This window comes from Camelus ferus, chromosome 11 (assembly GCF_009834535.1).
Source record: "Camelus ferus isolate YT-003-E chromosome 11, BCGSAC_Cfer_1.0, whole genome shotgun sequence".
Taxonomy (NCBI): Eukaryota; Metazoa; Chordata; class Mammalia; order Artiodactyla; family Camelidae; genus Camelus; species Camelus ferus.
The window spans coordinates 34,938,156-34,959,086 of NC_045706.1; the positions used below are offsets into that span (position 1 = coordinate 34,938,156).

Genomic DNA, 20,931 nt, shown 5'->3' on the forward strand with positions numbered 1-20,931 from the left:
AAATTTGACAAAGGAAGAAATAAGGCTCTTAGAAATGGTGAGTACTACAATGACAACATATAACAGTAGTTATTGTATATTAAGCAACATGCCATTTGTTTTACATATATCACTAACACTACACCACTTTATAAGACAGATACTATTTCCTCTATTTTAAGGATAAGAAAACTGTTCCAGCGCACGTAATCATCTTGTTCAAAACCAAGATCTGAACCTAAAAATTATGAGTCTGATTTAAAGTTTTTTTTACTCCTGTGTCCTGGATTTTACTAATAGCACACATACTATGTTATGAAAACACAGAAGTCACAACTTCTTTGAAAACAAAGAAGTCACAATCTCTTTGGGCTCTTATTTTTCCCATCTACAAAGAATCTCTAAAGTTTAGAGTGCTACAGTTCTATGAAACTAATTCTAAATATTAAATAGTGGTACATGAACCACAGAATCCTTGAGAGTAATATGAAGCAAAAACTGATATTTTTCTCTCTGTGTAGCATCCTTTCCCCTTTGGGAGCCTATCTCTCCCCCTGCGGTTTGGGGCGGGGCGGGGGGAGGGTTGGAAAGGTGGGGTTGGGCCCTATTCTTCAACTTCAGATATATGACCCAAGTCTCTGGCAGAAGGTTTGGTTCAGGGATGGGTACATGCCCTAATCCAGGTAAGTCAGAACCTAATCTAGGAATTTTTGCTCAAATTGTAGGTCTCTTCCCATTGCAGCTGCTGAAGTAGACAGTGTGTAAACCTGGGGCTACTGTTTTGCCATTACTTGCAGAAAGTCTGCCTAAAAATCAAGTACATAAAGACGAAAGAAGAGAACTGAGAGAGAGGGATTTCAGACATCTGTTAAGCATCTAGATCCAGGCCAGAGCTTTTAGGGTTATATAAGCCAATAAACGTCTCCTTATGTTTAAGCTATTTTGAATTGGGTTTCTGTGACTCAAAACTGAAAGAGTTCTAATCCATTATAATACAGCCGCTTCTTTTTTAAGTTTCTATTTCTACTCCGAGAATCAAAATAATAAAGAAAACTAATTTGGACAAGAGAACACAGTACAGTAAAGAGAATACTGGATTTGAGGTTAAGAGAGACAGTTTTGAGTTATTACACAGAGAGATTAAATGACCTAGGATAGACTGATCTGTTTTATCATTTATATTAAAATGAGTCTGAGTTAAGTAATTGCTAAGGTCCTTCAAGGTATAAAAATCTTACAATTTTATGAATATACAGAGAATGGATAATAGGCTTAAATACCATGTATTAGAAGAACACAGTTTAGCCCAAGATAATTAATGTGTTAGAAAAAAATTTAAATGTCATATTAGGAGTTTTTTTTTTTTTTAAGCCAAAAGAGGATAATTACAGCTTATTTTGTTTTAAATGAAGAGAAAAATGAGAAAATTTCATTAGATTACTACATGGGGAAATTCAGTAAATAGACTAGAAAAAAACAACCTGATTGTATTGGGACATAAATTCATTCCTCAGAGAAACTGGAAAATTTCCTCTTCTTTGGATCACTTAGAGTGAAAATATTTATTATTTCTAGAAGATTTAAGTCTTCATTAAAGATAAGCTAATGAACTCATGTACAGAGATCATAACATACAGGAACTTTAATAATTACTTTGAAATCAAACAAAAAAAATCAAAACCTCAAATGTTTTTTCTTAGAAGTTTAATCAAACAAAGTAACTATTAATGCTTACTTTACCTGCCACCATTCTAGAAGGGGGAAGGGAAGGGAAAGAGACAGGAGTAGCAGAGATTCCAGGTAAGCCTGTCATATAATAGAAGTTTGTCTCTTTAAATTCAGATATTTTGGAAATCTTTCCGAAATATATACTTACCAGCATTGGTAGGATGTTTTAATTCTTTATTCATGGTTTATAGTAAATATTGTGAGCTATCTACTATACTTCTGAAATATAAGCACAAATGCAGATAGTGTGAGGCTTAGGACTAGATGGAAGTAACCCTAGGAGCTTCCTTTGGGGGTGTAAGGGGAGGGAACCACAACAGCTTGCTTTAGAATTTGCCACATGCTTATAAAGCAAAAGGATCAACTATGCAAAGCAATGATCCCTAGGGAAGTGTAACATAATTGCCTTCTTGTAAATTACTGAATAAAAGATAGAGGAGTCTTCCTGCCCTCAAGCAGTTATCCCACTCTCAGAACTAACTCTTTATAGGAGGTATCAGTTGTACTGACTTCTCTGCAACATTCAAACCCTGAAGTACTATTTGGGTATCACTAACACAACTGCACATTTTATGGTCAGCTGGCAACCACCACTCTGCCATCCAATTTGCACCAAGTCTGCTGAGAAAAATGTCAAGATGCTGCACCAGATTAATTTGAGGAGAGTCTCTGCAAAGTCTATAAATTCTTCACCAAAAACATGACAACTGGCTCCTCTTTCTCCAAACCAAGGGGGAAAAGGGGGGAGAGAGGCAGAGGGAGAGGGAGAAAGAAAAGGAGGGAGGGGAAGGGGAAGAGGCAGGAGGAGAAAAAGAAGAAACATTCTGCTCCTATATAAATGTCATCAGAACACAATTTTCTTCAGCTTCTTAATTTTTCTCTATAATTAAAAACAAGGATACAAGCAAAACAACATTAAAGACAGTTCTAATAAAATTAATCCTAAACAAATTGAAAAACTGATAAAATATATGTATCTCCTGAAATAGTGGTTCACAATTACAAAAATGCAAATCTACAGATGCAACCTAAAAAAAAAAAAAAATACTGACCAGAGGATAAATCTCTTAGCAGAGGTTCCAAGAATAAAACTACTTTGGATAATCAATTACATTTATTATAAGATACTTATTTCTCTGGAAGAATTCCACAGTTGGGTAACAGCAGCTTTACCATGGTCAGCTAAGTTTTCTTATGATGAAATTAGTTATACTCTTCAAAGGTTAAAAATACTTTATTTCACTAGCATTCTGCTCTGTAAACATCTGATACATTTGAAAGTTTTAAGACAAATTCAAAAGATTTAAAGGGAGCCTGCAGCATTATATTTATAAGAACAACAACTTCAGGCAGTCCTTATTCTACTTAAATCAGGCGTCTTTTATGCTCCAGCATCTATTAAAAAAAAAAAAAAAGTATAAACCGAGAAGCCTTGTCAAAATAAGCCAACTTCATCATTTTGTGACTTTTAAGGAGAGCCTGACGCTGCACAGAGATTAATACTGAACATTTTCAAACTTTTTTTACAATTCCAGGATTTATGGACTTGCTAATATAGAAAGAAGTTCACCAGTATGTCAGAGGATTCAAATTTTACTCTAAATGCTGTCATTAATTGTTTGAATAATCTTGTTCAAAGCAGTGTAAAAAAAGAAATATTCCTGTAAAAAAAAAAAAAGCTCATAATCATATGACTTGTATCTACTATGTCCAGCTTTCTAATGCTGTTTCAACCTAAAATGCAAACAATACCATTTTGAAAATACAGCTTTGTCAACAGCATCTGCTCATAAATGTCTTTTTGCCTTTTGAAATATACAGAGATAAAGGTAGGAGCACTTTAGGATACTCCTTTAGAGCCTGTGAATAATTCATACAGAAAGTGGTCTAGGTATATTAATTAATCATGAGCTAATAAAATAAGCCTAGCAGATCTCAATGATTTGACTTGAAGATGCTAAAGTGATCAATTTTGGCCTAATTACTTAACTTCAAGCCTTGATATCATGCAACAGCTAAACATAATCTTACTGAGTACATCCTTAATAGCATGTACAGAACCTCATTTTCTACTAGCCCATCACCTTTCACTTGGGTGGAATTTCAACATATAAGAGGAGGAAGAATATGCTGTGCCTAGAGCAGTTCTGTTGCTGATGTAGCTACCATTATATTCTACCACATGACACTGAAGGCTTTACATCTTATTTTCATAAATACTTATCATGCTATCTTTTCACTCTGGCCCCTGTATCACAACAATATCCCATTGGGCTTGTCATTTCATCAAATCTCCTCTCCTTACCTCTATAGAGAAACAGAACTGACACTATTACCAGATTGCAATAACTAGAATATCTTTCCACTGACAAACTAAAATATGTCTTCACTTTTTGATTATGGAGACTTCTCTTAGATCTAACTTAAACTGGAAGCAGAGGAAAAAAATACATATAATAAAGTTTAAGTAACCTTGGGTTTTCCTTTAATCCCTGAATATGATGGGATGAAACATCCCAAGTGCTTTTTATATGACTAGTTCTCACTATCAGAAGCATTCAGCCAACTACCCTGATGGAGCACCTACATCAGGGTATGTATTCTTATGTGTAAGGGTGGATGTGCATAAGAGGGTAAGAGGTAGGGAAGGAGGGAGTATAATAAAAACATGTGACACAGTAGTTTAGCCAGAAAGACGAGATCATTACAAAAACCTTACTTGCCCCCTGACTCAAAATCCTTGATTAAAGTACCCTACAAGGCTTTTGGCTATAATGCCAAAGAAATCACACAGGGAACAAGGTGAGGGCAAATGCCTTGGAAATAAATGGTCACCTTTCTGGTGCAAACTACAAATACAAGACTGTTGTAGTAACTCTAACAATTTTATCCATTCCAAAAAAACACAGTTTTTTCTAAAACTTTGCAGCAGGTCATGAATGACTTGGAGAGACCACATCTCTTCAGCAAATGACTTCTCAGTTTGGCTAGCTACTAGTTTTCATCAAATACACGCATGGTGGCACAAAGAATAATTCCTATTTTGGCATCCTTTTTGGACACTTCAGGGGATATTAACATTTTTAAAATGGTTACGTTTCTTTGCCCCCCAAAAAAACTTCTCCTGAAGAAATCTCAGTATTCTGTAGACAGATAGTATACCTTAATGCCTAGCAAAACACCTGGTTTTGCTGCTTCAGTGAAGACAGAAGCTCTACCTGTCACTGTGACTCCATCTTTGTTCATTAGTATGCACTGGTGTCTAAGACTCTACCATCAATCCTGAGAGAAATCTTATCTCTTGTAAAAGTATGCTACTGCTTCACAAATGCCAAGTCTTGAATCATAGACTGTGCAAGAGGATTTGTCAAGAAAAATCTGCTGTTGCTCAAGTTGCCAAATTTATGAAAGCCAAGACTTTCAATCAAGGACTTCTCAAGAGGTTTTGTCAAGAAGTGGGAGCAACTATGAAATTCTCTGCTACGCATAAGTTCATTGGCTTGCAGAAGACAAATCCTACAGCTAGAATTTTAACTGCATAAAATACAAACTCGTTAACAGTTTAACCCATCAACATTAAAACTAAAATGTGGAGTCATAATCCTTTCCTTCCTAACACAGCATCATGCCAGAATCTTGCCAAAAATGATCTCAACAACTAGAAGGCAAAGAAAATGATGCAAAGTGAATTTATCTGAAGAGCCTTAGAGAATTATTTCTTGACACAAGCCTACTTTCATCTCATAAAAGAATCTCGGTTCCATTTGCTCTTTCATTCGTTCACGAGACAGGGTTTTGAGCACTTGTTTTCATCAACAACAAAGTTAAAATGGATTGGTTATCAAAAATGACATAAAAGTTGCCAAGTCAAAGATAATGGTATATTTTTAACATGTTATTTAAAAGCTAAATAACAGCAGCCCTTTCATTAAAATTTATTATTGAGCAAAACTAAAGCTTAATTTTGGTTAATTTGTACCACTTTTATTCATCAATCTCAAGTAGTGAACTCTGATTTCAGCATAAAAAAGAAAATGAAACATAATTCTTATGAAGGTTTCTCTTGTATTCTTTGTTTAAAAAATAAGTTTCAGTGCAATTAAAAACTATAAGCAAAATTTTATATTCATGTACACCATGCACATTTTTCTGTGGGAGGATATTTATAGCCTTCAGCATATTTTTAAAGTATATAACATAAACAGTTTAAGAGCCCCTAACTTAAATCTAGTTCTGGCTTCACGCTACACAACTTTTCTATTTTAATTTTAAACTCTTTTTACCTGTTTTCTTTCCCACTATTGAAATGTCTGCCAATCATCTACCCTGTTTTAAATTTCTACCACTGCTTCTGCGACTGTATTTTAATTTGATCCATTTCTCTATGGTTTTCTTCCCACTCAGTCTTTTTCCCCTGTGCTGCCCTGTATTTATTCACTTAAGTGTAGAAAAATTTGCCTTCTATATTTTTAATAGGTAAAAGCAATTGTTTCTAAGTAAAGAAAGGATGAACCGAAGTAAACATCTCAGGTTCTCTGCTCTGGAATTCATTCTAGTGCTACCACCCCAGCGTGCACACAGTATACAGAAATGTGACGGCAAGCTATCCATAATCAACATTCAATAAAATCATGCATTAGTATTAAGGTTCAATTTTGTAAACTATCATAAATAAAAATAGTACTTTGGCATCCTTAGATATAATTCAAAAAAGTCACAAAGATAAATAAAACAAGAAATGAGGAAGAAGTAAAGAAACCTGGAATCAATGCAACTATCCTGCTCAAAGTGATGGATTATGATCACTTATATTTATTCTGAAACTGAATTAAAATGAAATTAGTCTAAACTGGAAGAGAGCCTTCCTGATTGTAAAAATTATTAAAATAAGGATAAATTTTTCACAAAAGTTATGATGTCTCCCTCAATAGAACTCGCTGAGTTCTTCTACCTGTCTGGAGAAGTTTGGATTTTTTCTTCTTAGAGACAGAGAAATATACAAATTCTCTTTGTAAGAAATGTAAACATGTTTTGCCATACTTACCATCCAAAGAAATAAATCTCTTGAAAATCACTGTAACAATTCTCCCAAGAGTTCACTTTTTGCTTTCAAACGTGTTACACAAATTAAATTTGTCACTGATTTTCAACAGTCTTTATTTTAGTCTTCCAAATAAGAGAAAAATCATTAACTAATCTTAGTTATAACTATGTTTATGAGTATTCATATCAAAGAATAATCTTTAAGTATTATAAAAGTAAAGATCACTTTACTAGGTAATGGCATCCAAGATAGTATCCAAAGACATTTTATTCTCAAGCAAGCTTCATGAATATCAAGCTTACTGTTGATTAATGTGCTGCTTTTTTAAATGCTTTGTAAAGAGTTCATGGGACCAAATATGCAACACAGATATTGGGTAAGATTTGCTAGCATGAAATGAAAATGCTACATGAACAGAAAAACTGAATGAATTAATCATTTGCTCATATGAAACTTAAGGTAGTACAATGATTTAAATGTTCAGAAGAAAGAAATAAGGGTTACCAACTATCTTTTTAAAAATCTGTTTTCCAATAAGTTCTCAGATTTAGGAAGAAGAAAGAAAAAAATATCAAATATAACTTACCTTTTTGTCCCTGGTCCTTACTTCTCCATAGAAATCTAGGGCCTCTTGTGCCTTTAAAAATTTGCCCCGATGTAACAAATATGCACAAATCATTACACCAGTTCGTCCCTTTCCAGCTTTACAGTGAATTGCTGCAACATGATTGTCATCTTCACTTAGCCATTGGTCAAGATCTTCACAAAAGGGTTTGATAAGTTCTAGCTGTGGTGGATTATGGTCTTCAAAAGGATACTGTGCAACTGTGGTTAAAAAAAAGAAAAGAAAAAAAGAACCTCAGAGTAAGAAAAAAAATCTCCCCTGAACTGCTTATTAAAAGCAAGTTAACTTTGGAAATGTTGCATATAACCTTAACAGACGTTTTAAAAGAAAACCTGAACTCCAGAGAAAAATAATTTATTGTCTGATAATTTTCCAATTTTTGAATAGAAAACAGTCTCATTAAGTCAAACTTATCCATTAGACAGGGATACCAAGTATTGTTTTCCCCACTTTATGAAGGAGGAAACTTTGTAATGGAGTAGCAACAACATATCCTAGGTGATAACACATCAGAGGTAGAGGTAAATCCAAAACGAAATGTCACATGAGCCTCTTGTCAGGACTCTCAATGCATTTTCTAACACAAGGGGGTGTAATACTTAAATATTGCAGTATCACAAAACGTATATTCCAAAGAAAGTATGGATTACTAATAAATTAAGTGGAAAAGATTGCATTTTACATTTCATATAATAAAAATGCCAAGCATGTTATTTTAAAGATGGTCTTGCAAATGTTAATGTTGTAGACACACTTCAAAGTCATTTACAAAAGAAACTGAAAAAAAAAACAACTATTTATAAAATATACACAGTTATAGTAAAGTTTATCAAATGAAGTTTAAGGTCTTTTCACATGAATTACAAGAACCCAAAACTTCTCGGTTCCCTACAGTTAAGAGTTGAGTTTTTTAAAATTTTCTAGAAATAAGACTTTAAATATATCACTATTAAATTTTATCTTACTGGTCTCTGCCTCAGTTCCACTCTATTAAGATCCTTAAAATTCCTGACTGACATTCAATGTACTTAATTATCTTCTGTGTCATCTAAATACGTGAAAAGTCTTGCACATTTTCAACTTCATAATGTGGTACAAGATACAATCAATTAAGCCCTTGGGGTGACAGGACAGCTCTTCAAACAGACAATGACTACCATTACAAGGAGTCAGTCAGGACAGCTTTCACTTAGCCAGCTGTCTAGCTGTACCATCATTCCATCTTCATTGCCCCAAAGGCATACAAAACACCCAGGAAACCTGTGAAACGTCTACTTAAAGTTAGATAAACCTTGATTAAAATACTCTTTGCCTAGTCAACAGTGGCCTAAATTCACTAAAAATGAAACATTCCTAGTGAACCTATTCTGGCTGTCAGCCATTAGCACTTCTGAATTCTCAAACCAACTGTGTGAAAAGTCCATTCTAGATTTTTCAGGAGAGAGCAATGGAAAATATATCGATCTGTAGCGGATGGCAGCATCTCCTTTTGACTTTCATGGCAGCATCTTGCCAAGCTTCTCAACCCTCCAGGTCTCTTATGGTTCAAAGGGATCCACAAAAACAAGTGAAAGTTTTTGTGTGCTCCAAGACAGAATTTACTACACCTGGAGAAGACTCATTTCGACAGAGTTAAGTTGTACTGCTTTCTCCCTGTAATTTCTTATTGTTACACTAAATGCCTTAATAGTAGATATAACCCTCTCTTTATTCTACTGTTAGTCTAGGAATTTCTCCTAATTCTTAGTCTATTCTACAATTTAGTCTTCCTAGTTCTACTGACAGGTTTATTTGATACTTGCTTCCAAAAGCACAATAGCAAAATTAAATTTATTTTTCAAATGTTCTAAGACCATCTTTAAGATAATATCTCACTTGATAATTGAGATTATCCATTATTGTCATGACAGTAAAATTTAGTCTTTTGTTTTCAAGTTATCTAACATAATTCAGTGTATTTATACCTACCTCTGCAGTTAAATTTGGCGGTATCATAATGTCTTTCAGCACATCTAAAAGAAAAGTTTAAATGTTATATATATAAAGTTATCTTTTGCACTTGAGAAAAAAGTATAATAGTAACATTTCCTGAACTTTATAATGTACCAGGCGTAGTGTTAAATGTTTTATATTAACTATTTCTTTTAATCCTAAAAGTCCTATGAAATAGGTACTGTTATTGTACCTTAATTGTAAAGTGTATATCCACACTTCACAGTTAAGGAAATTGAAGCTTAAAATGTTAAATGTATACAATTAGAGCTGATACATTTGCTTACAAAACTTGTGATGCCACAAATATACAACACTGCAAATTCAGCTGCATCTATACCTTCAAATTTCCTTTATGAAAATTGTGTCTGCTAATGGATTTATTTTTGATTTCACAAGTATGTGTAAGCTAGTTTCAATTTTATCTTTGCCTCAGAAGTCAGCATCCATAGCTTTCTCAAACTACTATTTTTAAAGATATATATTAAAAATAGTAAAATTATAAGGACTAAAGAAACTGATGCTTATCTACTCAGACACAACACTTACAAAATTTTTTTAAACCAGTCCTTTCTCTCCTTAGATAAACCATAGGTCATCTTTTTTCAATACTCCCTCAGGTTTTAAGTTTTAATTAAAGTCTGAGAGTAATGAAAAAGTAATAAGTAAAATCAATACAGAATAGTAAAATGATGACTTAGCATTATTTATAGCATGCTAAAATTTATCTCTGTAATAGTAGTGACACATTTGTTATCATGCATTGGTTGACTCATGATTAATAGGCCATGTTTATAAACATTAACAGGCTCAGAAAGGGAGTCCATACATTAGTTTCTGGTCAGCATCATCCTGGAAACTCCAACTACTATTCAAACCAGATTTTTTTTAAAGTATTTAAAATAAAAACTTAGCATATTAAAACAAATAAAGGTTCATAGCCTCTTAATCCACAATTTCAAAATTCCAAAATTATGAAACATCTAAAATTTTCTCTTACATTTATGGCAAACTCAATTGTGGCAGAAATTTATGTTCTCATAAACACAAATGTAGTCCTTAATTAACAGGAATACACTTAAGAGTGAAGAGTCAGATATTTTATTCTAGGTATTGTTCCAAACCCCACTGGGATGTTATGTAAAACAAAATACATGCTTTCATGTTACCTTTCTGAAAACTGAAAAATTCTGAATATTGAAACACAACTAGTCCAAAGAGTTTCAGATAAGCCATTGTGGACCTGTATTTTACATTCAGAAATCCTGAAAATACCTGTAAAGTTCCTCTATTTTAAATAGTTTTTAAACTCAAATCCATATGAAGGTTGAACTAATTATAAACAAATTGCAATCTACTGATTTCTAACCAGTCAAATCTGAAACAAATCAACTTTCATATTACTAAAAACAAATCTTTTCTGTTTTAGTATACTATAACTTAGCATACTGAGTTTTGCTAGAAAGAAAATTTATTTAATAATGACAAATGGACATATGCGCATCCTTGATAAATAATTTTACACTCACTCATATTGAAAAAAAAATGACAGGTAGGAAAAAGAGGATTGATCAAGAAAATAGTGACATTTTATACTTTCTTTGGTACAGATTAAAGAGGAGACCTGGTAAACAGTGAAGAATCCATAATAGAATATTTCATAAGGAATCACGTAAAGATGGGGCTTAGGAGGTGAGGGGGGAAGTGTAGAACAGGAAACAATTCTAAGAAACTGGTCTCATGACAGTACAACAAAAAATAAACATTTTGAGTTTCATGCAGCTGTAGTTCTCTAAAATTCCCATACTTTTTTAGCAGCTCAAAAGGTTTGGCTTGACAAACACTGCTTAAGAACTACCTTCTTCATACACTGATTCTCAAATATTATTGTTAGGAGGAAAAGTGAAAATAATGAGCTCCTTAATGTCTACCAGATGTGCACACACCTCACAAAGGAGTTTCCATGTTTTTAAATTCATCCTCACAATCATATAATAGTTAATATTATCTCTGTTTCATCTATGAGAAAGATATAGAAGAAGATTTAAGATTTAGAAAAGCATTACAAAACTCACCCCTAACCACAATATATAAATGGAAGAGCCAGGACTCAAGCCCCGCACCTCTGATCACAAAAGTCAAACTTTTTCCACTATTATTCCATACATACACATGTAATAAAAAAGAGAAAATGGTTTTAAAAACAAAATAGGGTGGAGGGTATAGCTCAGTGATAAAGCATGTGCTTGGCACGCATGAGGTCCTAGGTTCAATCCCCAGTGCCTCTGTTAAGGGGAAAGAGAATAAAATAAATTTAAAAAAAAACCCAACAAAACGATAACAAGTTATAGTCAAAGTCAGCCTTCCTACAAGAGCACCATTTGGCATAAAAGATAGAACCAACATGTTGATAATAACAACATGAAAAAGTTGTGAAAGTCTCTCCAGGTATGAATAGGGAGTATGTGAGAATATACACTGGGCCTAGTAGTGATGAAAGTGATCTGGGGAGGGGTTGTTTGGGTAAGAATGAAGACTCTCTTCATTAAAACCCTCTCTGATAACCATGTGCACACACACACAGTTTCTTATAAATTTTTTGTGGTATGTTAGTGATAAGACAAGTCTCTCAACAAATTGAAACTAAAGATACATGAATGACAAATGGGATTAGACTAAGGCAAGTGTTAGGAAGATCTAGCCATTTATACTTCATTATATCTAAACCTCAAAGATACCTTTTTTTTTTATCATCACCTCATATTGGCTTATATGAGACAAGAGAAGTGAAGATGCACTGAGAGTTTTTAATGAAGCAGTAGATAGAAGGTGAAGAAAGGGATAAGATTAATAGGAAAAGCTTCCAGAAAAGTAAGACTTGCCATAGAATCAGCTAAGTGTGTACGTCTCTTCTTTCCTCTTCAATGGAGCTACCCCTATCTTACAAGAGAAACCTTAATAGATAAAAATTAACAACAGCTAAAGGTTTATCACAAAATGATAGAGAACTGTATGTCAAACAGAATATACAATGAAATTCGGTAAACCTTTTAAATTAGTATCCAGTGAACATTTAAGTTTCTCAAAGGCAAGAACTATATAATGTGTCTTTATCCCCTAATTTTCCCCTCTTCCCCTTACCTCCACCAGTATACAGATTATACAGAGGAACATACAAAAATGAAATATACACATCTGCACAAAACAGATTTATGTACCAAGCAGTTTACCAAGTATACTCGAATTTGATTAATAATATGAGGCTAATTTTGTCCTTTCTTAAAATAACTTACTGGATGCCTGATAACACAGAGATAAAAACAGATACAGCCAGTTATTAGAAAGCCCACATTAAGAACTCTTCTTCATCTACATGTCATAATTGCCATAAACAGTTTAATAACCTATTAAATACAGGTATGTCTAGTGCAAATATTTTAAGATCTTTCCTTCAATTTACATGTTTTTAAAGACATACACACATGTAATTAATACTCTAAAATTAAAAGAAATAAAATACAAAAATCTATTACTTGTCAGACTCACTTACCCAGAGCCAGAAATATAAACAGGGGTAGAAAGGGAAAAAAAGAAAAAAAAAAAAAAACTGAAAAGTGACATCAGAACTAAACATGCTACAACTTGGTAGTTGTAAAAACTCCTGAAGTAAGTAAAATTTGGAGGGGGTTAAAACAAAGAAACAAATAAACAAAAACTAGGAAGGGAATACTGACATCAACAGTGGATGGTCTGCTACTGTATGTACCTGTGTGACCTTGTTCAACTCACTTAACTCCTCTAGGCCTCAGACTCCCCATCTGTAAAATGAGAAGGTTGGACTAAATGATCTCTTTCAGGTACTTTCCAGTTCTGAGTCTATGATTCCATTAAATTGATGCGGGGGGGGGGGGGGGATAAGGGAGTTAAAATATATGTACCAAAAGCTACTCTCAACTAATAATGAGACTGTTCATTAACTTGGGAGTCCAATGTCTGGATATATAAAAACAAACAGGCAGTCAAGTTTCCAGGCTAGATCCCAATGCCAACTTTAACCATAATAACACAAATGACCTACAATACTGACAGTATAAACCTAAGTCCTAAATTCTAGAAGCAGGAAGCCACTGCAAACAGGAATGAAAAGAATTTCCTTTCCTTTCTTTGCTTATAATGTTAAACCTGAATAAAGTTTTGAAAAAGGCAGAATCTGTCTTTAGCATCTTTCTACCTTCCTTCTGGGACCCTCTAAATGCCCAATCATGAGAGTCTAAGCCTGAAGTGACTCATTTAATGGACTCTAGTTGTTGACAGTTCAAGTCCTGTTTTGTTTTGTTTTTTAACTTAACTTCTGAATCCAGTTGTTCAAAAACTACAAAGCTTTGGGGATTTTATTTTCCTCCACAGAAACACTCTGGCACCTGCAATGTTGTAGAAAATGTTAATCCAGAAAAGAGGAAGATACATCTACAGATCATGTGTAAACTGAGGCCCACCTAAATTTAAGTTTCTACAGCACCAGCACCTTTTACCTTCTTTCATCTTGTTACATATTAGCATTACACTCTCCACATACACACACTCCATAATCTGACTGTAATGGATTATCTTCCATATTCTGAACACTAATATGCCAACAACCTTCTTACATGCCATTCTCTCTGCTTGCAATGCCATTTCCCCTCCCCCTAAGCCTGCACATCAACCTCTATATTCTTTTTACCGCAACTCAAACATGCCTTTCTTGATGTAATCTTCCCTGTGAGGTACAATTACTGTTTCCACTGTTCTCCATATAGCCCTCTTCTATAAAAGAGTTACCTCTTCTATAATACTTTCGCTACCTTTCACATTAGATGATAATTACCTGAAGGCTGGAACTACATCTTATTCATGTTCGTACTAATAAAATGTTTTAAAATGTCTAACATATAGCAAGCACTCAATAAATGTTTGCTTTTTTGTGAATCTTAGGCAATCAGTGAAAACTCACTAGGAAAAACAGTAATAGTGTCTACTTCACTCTCATGTCTTCTGAAGTCTTATCAGAGCAGAAAGACCACTAAATTAAAGATAAAAAAGCAACATCCCACAAGCCAATAAGGCAGAGATATTATTTCATCCTTTTTGGTGAAGATTTGAAAGCCCACTGAGGGCAGAAAAGAATCTTGTTCTTACATTTGATAAATAGACTCTACAGAAATTATAACAGTAAATTAGTATACATAACTTTAGATTAAAAAATCTCCCCTTGCATAATTTATACATATCACATCAGAAAAATAAAAGTCAGGTAGAAATATAACACATTTTATATACCATTTTTTAAAATTAGAAAACGGTCAATACTTTGGGAAGGGAAAATAGTCAAGAGCAAAAAATGGTAAAGTATTTTCTTCACATTTTTCTTTCCTTCTTTTTTCTTTTTCACATCTCTACTCACAAAGTCAAAAGAAAAAAGGAAAGGTTAAAGATAAGGTCAGCTACCTGTACCAAGTGGCAATCTTTACATCAGACAAGAGAAACCACCCCATTCAACAATTTTAGGTAACTTACTTATTTATGTTATATACAGTTAGAGAATACCCTAATAGATGTTTCAATCAATTGACCTAAAGACACGGAATAAACAAAATTACATCCATTCTGGAAGCATCCCTTCATAGAAGATGGTATTAATGCATTAACAGAAGCTCTGCTGTAAATTACACTTTAAGTTATCACATGGTTATGGGCTCAAAGATGGGCTAGATGCCAAGTCATTTAAGGCAAATCAAGTAACATGAATCTGTGCCAACACTGTCGTACCTCATCACTACACTTTCTAAATGACCTAACAATGCTCTCAATCAAACTTCTTGAACTAATTGTTTCAGGAATACAGTTCTGTTAAAATATATCTTTACTTCATTCTAACATGGAAATAAATTTCACTTAATAGTTATAAGATATTTGCAAGCAACAAACAAGAAAACATACTTACAGATTGTATATCTTGTAATGGTTTTTATGCTTTGAATCCAAAAACCTTAAAACAAAACAAACAAACAAAAAGCCACCATTAACAAAAATGAGCTAACATTTTAAATTACATTAATACCATTGAGGAAAACCAAAAGACAGATTCTCTTTTTCCTAATCTCAAACACCATTTAAGAAAAATAATTAAATTCTATTAAATATTCCCTCCATGGGTTTGAACGAGTAATCATGTCTTTCTCAAACAATTATTACATTACATAGATTTATACAATCTGAAGTAAAGCCATAGTTTTTCACAGGATGAATATTTTCATAATCTCTCTTCAGCCTAACATAATGAGCTTGAATATTAAGAAATAACTTCTTTAAAAAGCAGCATTAGTATTTAGCTCAAGTTCACCTAGCTTATACAGTTTTGTGAGAAACAGTCACATGCAAGTCTTAAAAATAATCTTGAAAATTCAGCCAATATTTTCTTTCAAACTAAAAATTTGATACTAGAAAGATGCCAAGTAATAACTATTAGCTGTATACAACGGTTATTAAGAATTTTCACATATATATTCTCATTTGACTCTCACAAACATCTGGTAGTTAGAGCTTATTCACATTTTACAGATGAGGGAAGCAGGTGTCAAAGAAATTACAGGACTTGCCCAAGGTCATACAGCTAAATTAAAGAATCAAGGCCAAAGACCTCTCCCTCAACAATTAATTAAGAAACTAAACAACCACAACATTACAGCCAACACAAACACTTACTATATGCCAGGCACTTTTTAAAAGTATTTTATACTCTATACATATAAATTTGTTTAATCCTGTGAGGTAGGCAACCGAGAGGTTAGAAAAATATAAGGCTGAGGAAATAGCAGAATAAATAGAAAACAGAAGAGAAGATTTTAAAAGATTTAAAGTCCAGGAGATTTAACATATCAATAGGCATTCCACAGAAAAGAATAGAAAAACAGGAGAGGAAATTCACGATATAATTCAAGAAAAATACTCAAAATTGAAGGCTATGAATTTCTAAACTGAAAGGACACAATGAGTATTCTGCAAAAATTATTAACATAGGCCTCAATAAAGGCATACATATCTTAGTGAAATTTCTTAATGTTAAAGAGATAAACATAAAACCCTAGAAGCTGCCTGAGAGAAAACAGGTTTCAAAAAAGGAATCTGGAAACAGAATGACATCAACCTTTTCAATGGCAACACTAGGAGTAAGAAAACAACTGGGTAAAACCTTCTGGCTTAGAAGAAAAATTACTCCCAGCCTAGAATTCCATATCAAGAGAGACTATAAAACAAGTGTGAATATGTAACAAAAGCCTTATTAAGTATTAGGAAAGTCTCAAATAATTTTGCTTTCCATACATTCTCTCTCTTAGGAGGTTACTAGAAGATGTGTTCCACCAAAACAAGGGTGGGAAACCATGAAAGACAATGACAAGTTCCAGAAACTGATGAATCCAACTCACAAGAAGGAAAAAGAGAATCCCTGTAATGAATGGTGAAGGTACATCTCAAGTAGACAGCCACACAGCAAGCCTACAGAACTAATCCAGATTAGGGCAGATGGAGAAGGTTCCTGAGGAAGATGAAATTGATATAATACCGAATGTGTTCAAACGTGCCCAGAGATTTATACAACTAGGGGCAAGTTTAGAGATGACTTAATTAAGAATGTACAAACTAAACAAGTTAGAGAGAGAGAGAGAGAGAGAAAGGGAGGCGGGAAGGAGGGAGAATTGTAAATCCACAGAAAACAAACTGTGCAGGAAAAACCAGTTATAATACACTACATCACTTAACTTTGAATGGCATTTATCTAGTCATGACACAAAAATCCAATATTGATATAATCAAAACTGTAATTTAACTATTTGAAGAAGGGAAGAATGAAAATATGTGTGTGCTGAGGGGGTGGGGAGGACAGTCCATAAGCTTGAATGTGAAAAATTATGTGACATAGTGATACAAGCAGTACTTGTAACTTTGTCACTAACTGAAATGTCACACTACAGTTGTTGAAGATATCAAAGTACTACTTACAATCCCAACACTTCAAAATTAACATAGTCATTATACCTGCCAATAGATTTAATGTGTTAATAACTATTATTATATAGATATTTTAAAATATTTTATAACACTTATAACCAAAACTAATAGGCATATTATAATCCTATGAATTCTATCTTGTGGGCTTAAAATCATTCTAAGACAGGGTTCATAAGCTTCACTAGACTGTCAAAAAGGTACAAGGCATAAGATTAAGAATTCTTGCCACAGGGCAAAGGGATATAAAGGAAAATAACTATTTTGTTGCTATTGTGGTAGATGTTGTTAATAAGCCCTATGGAACTATTTGATTCTAATATTTTATGTCTACAACTTTTTAAAGTAAATATTTAAGGTATGTGTAACTTTCTATGATTCCTTGTTTTAACCCACTACTTCAACCAACCCAGGAAGCACTGATTCTGCTCAGAAAACTTCTACTGAACTATAAATATTCTATAGGAAAACATGGTATGTTACACACCCTTTCACTCCAGTCTATTTTGCCCTTTATCTTCTACATTCCTTTATCTTTCTCAATTTGTACTTTTGGATTTTTCTTTAAATTGAGGTAAAATTTACATAAAGTAAAATACACAGATTTGGGGGGTACAATTCTGAGTTTTGTAACAACCACCTCAATCAAGATATAGAATACTTCCACCACCTCAGAAAATTCCCTCATGCCCATTTGCAGTCAAGCCCCACCAAGCTCTTAGGTAGCTACTATGATTACCATAATATTAGTTTGGCCTTGTTCTTTAATTTCATATAAATGCAATAATATAATATACAGTCTTTTTTAACTGGCTTCTTTCCCTTAATATAATGTTTTCCAGACTTATCCATGTATCCAGATTTATCCACCGTTAACATGTATCAATAGTTCATTCTTTTTATTCTGAGTATTATTCCATTATATTACCATAATACCATTTGTTTATCCGTTCTCCTTTGATGGGCATTTGGGATGTTTATAGTTTGGGGTTATTATGAATGAAGTGTATAAACATCTTGTGCAAGTCTCTTTGGGGACATATGCCTCATTTCCGACACCGAGTAGAAGTGCTCGGTCATAAGTAGATAGGTGGGTGTATATTAAGCTTTATAAGAAACTACTGAACAGCTTTCCAAAGCAGTTGTACCATTTTATAGTCTTATCAACATTTTAAAAGAGTTCCAGTTGCTCCATAGTCTCATCAACATTTGGTATTGTCAGTTTTTTAAAATTCTAGTCCTTCTAATGGGTGTGAAATATCTTGTGTTTTTTTCTTTTCTTTGATGACTAATGATGTTCAGCATATTTTCATTTGTTTATTAGCCATTTTTATACTTTCTTCTGTTCAAGTCACTGACTCATTCCCCACCCCCAATTGGATTACTTGTCTTTTTTCTTACTGATTTATAGGAGTCTTTCTGGGTATTCTGGGTACAAGTCCTTTGTCAGATATTTGCTCCTTGTGTATGACCTGCCTTTTCATTTCTTAATAATGTGCTTTGATAGATAATCAACAACTTCAATTTTTTATAAAATCCAATATATCAAAATTTTTTGTTTTTTAGAACTTTGTACCCTCTGAGAAATCTTTCCCTATCCTTAGAGTTCATAAAGATATTCTCTATGCTTTCTTCTAGAAGATTTATACATACTTTTAGACTTTTCTACTTTTCTCAATTTCTATTTTAATTTGGCTGGAAATTTAGAATTGCTTAGAGTAATCAGAATAACTGAAACATGGACCAATGATTTGAAGGACAGTGATTATAAAATTTAGAAAACAATTCATTGCTACCTGCCATATCTTTTACCATAGTTTTTTTTTTCTTTTGAGGGAAAATAAATAAGCAAAAAATAATCTGCAAAATACAATTTCTCACAGAAAGCCTGCAATATAAATGTGAGCAGGGGAAAAAGTGTTTTGAAGGATCAATAGTGCATTTTTAGTTTATTTTGACTCTAGTAATTTTCTGTTTTGAATCTAAATACATAAACCAATACTAAATTAATAGGAATATACACATCCCACTGCCCATCTCCAATGAATGAACACTCTACACATGTGGCAGCCCTGAATACACTTAAACTGGAGTCCAAAAGAGTGATAGAATACATAGCAAAATGGTCGCAGTGGTTATCCTAGGTTTTCAGGGAGAGATCGAGGTTTTCATAATTTATTTTAAACATTTCTACAATTTTGTTGTTAAAACATAAGCATATCCTACTTAAAAAAAAGTTCTGTCCTAGTCTATCTTCCCAAAAAAGTAACAGTTGATGAAGTTATATCACATTATTTTTCATTTCCAAAAAGTGGGCTTAATGAAAATCCATGTTTTTTTGAACAATATGCTTTAGAGTTTACATGAAATTAATATTTTCATGTACTTTTTGAAGTAGAAAAAAAAGAATCAAATTTTTTACGTGACAATAATCCTCCATGAGAAATAATTAAGTTTTAATGAGATTCACACAATTTGTTCATAAATACTCCTTAAGTTTTTCTTAATTATATCTTCATTCATAATGAGCCTGTTGAGGATATTAAAAAAAAAAATTAATGACACACACTGTGTGAGAAATGATAACTGAACAACAAAACACAAACAATTCATTAAAATGTTAGTAACATGTTATGTCTTTAAATTCTTCCTAGACTCTAGTGAGGGAAAGCCCATTCTTTAATTTCATCAAGACATCTCTTATGTAACTTTAGCTAGGTGTCTGTAACGTATGTTCAAAGCTGATTTTTATTCTCTTTAAATTTCAAGTATTATTTATAAAGGGCACAACTGCTAAGAATTTCTGCTTTCCAATCTTTCACTTTCTATGTTCCATTCAGGTAGTACTAAAGGCTTATTAAATGAACAGTCTCATTGACTCCTCATAATATACATTTAAAAATAAAATGACTTCAGTTATAGAAAAGAAAATTATCTGTTAGGGCAAACTTTCATTAAAGTAACTATCCCACAAAAGAATACTGACTGAGCTAGTAAAATGAAAATACATTAGGGATAGACGTCAAATAGATGGTGGTCTGTTGAGGTGCAATATTAAGGCTATTAAAACAATGTCCAGGTTGGAGATGGGGAAAGAATATCTTAATTGATTACCAATGTCTGCCATTAGTGAGGGAGAGAGCAATATAAAAATCTTCATTCTATTTGCCATTTCTAGAGAACATCAATGTACATTATGGGTAAAATTCAATTATAAGTAAAATTTGAACATTACAAATGATTATATAATAGCAAAGTTATTGCAACCAGTAGATTAAAGTTCTACTATGACTAGGCCTTAAATAACTTTGTCCTAAAAATCTTTTTTTATATTGGTATTTGATATAAAGGGGCCATCTCTTAAAAGTTTTCTGACAGTAGCATTTATATATTTTTAACCATTATAAAGTATCTGGTACTGGAGTTTTCCTCTTGTAAACAACTGTAAAACTGGGCAAAATGTATGAGGCAACCATTTTTGGGTACTGAACAAAAAGCAGTACAGGAGATCCTTAAG

General features: G+C 33.1%; 1 protein-coding gene across 1 annotated transcript in view; it reads right to left on the reverse strand.

Annotated features, from left to right (window-relative positions):
- PTEN (phosphatase and tensin homolog) overlaps positions 1-20,931 on the reverse strand; it is an 89,163-nt gene that overhangs the window by 20,952 nt on the left and 47,280 nt on the right. The window contains exons 3-5 of the mRNA XM_006188914.2: positions 15,352-15,396; positions 9,345-9,388; positions 7,338-7,576 (exon numbers count right to left, since the gene is read on the reverse strand). Of these exons, the coding sequence (XP_006188976.1) occupies positions 7,338-7,576; positions 9,345-9,388; positions 15,352-15,396 (328 nt within the window). The remainder of the gene's footprint in view (positions 1-7,337; positions 7,577-9,344; positions 9,389-15,351; positions 15,397-20,931) is intronic.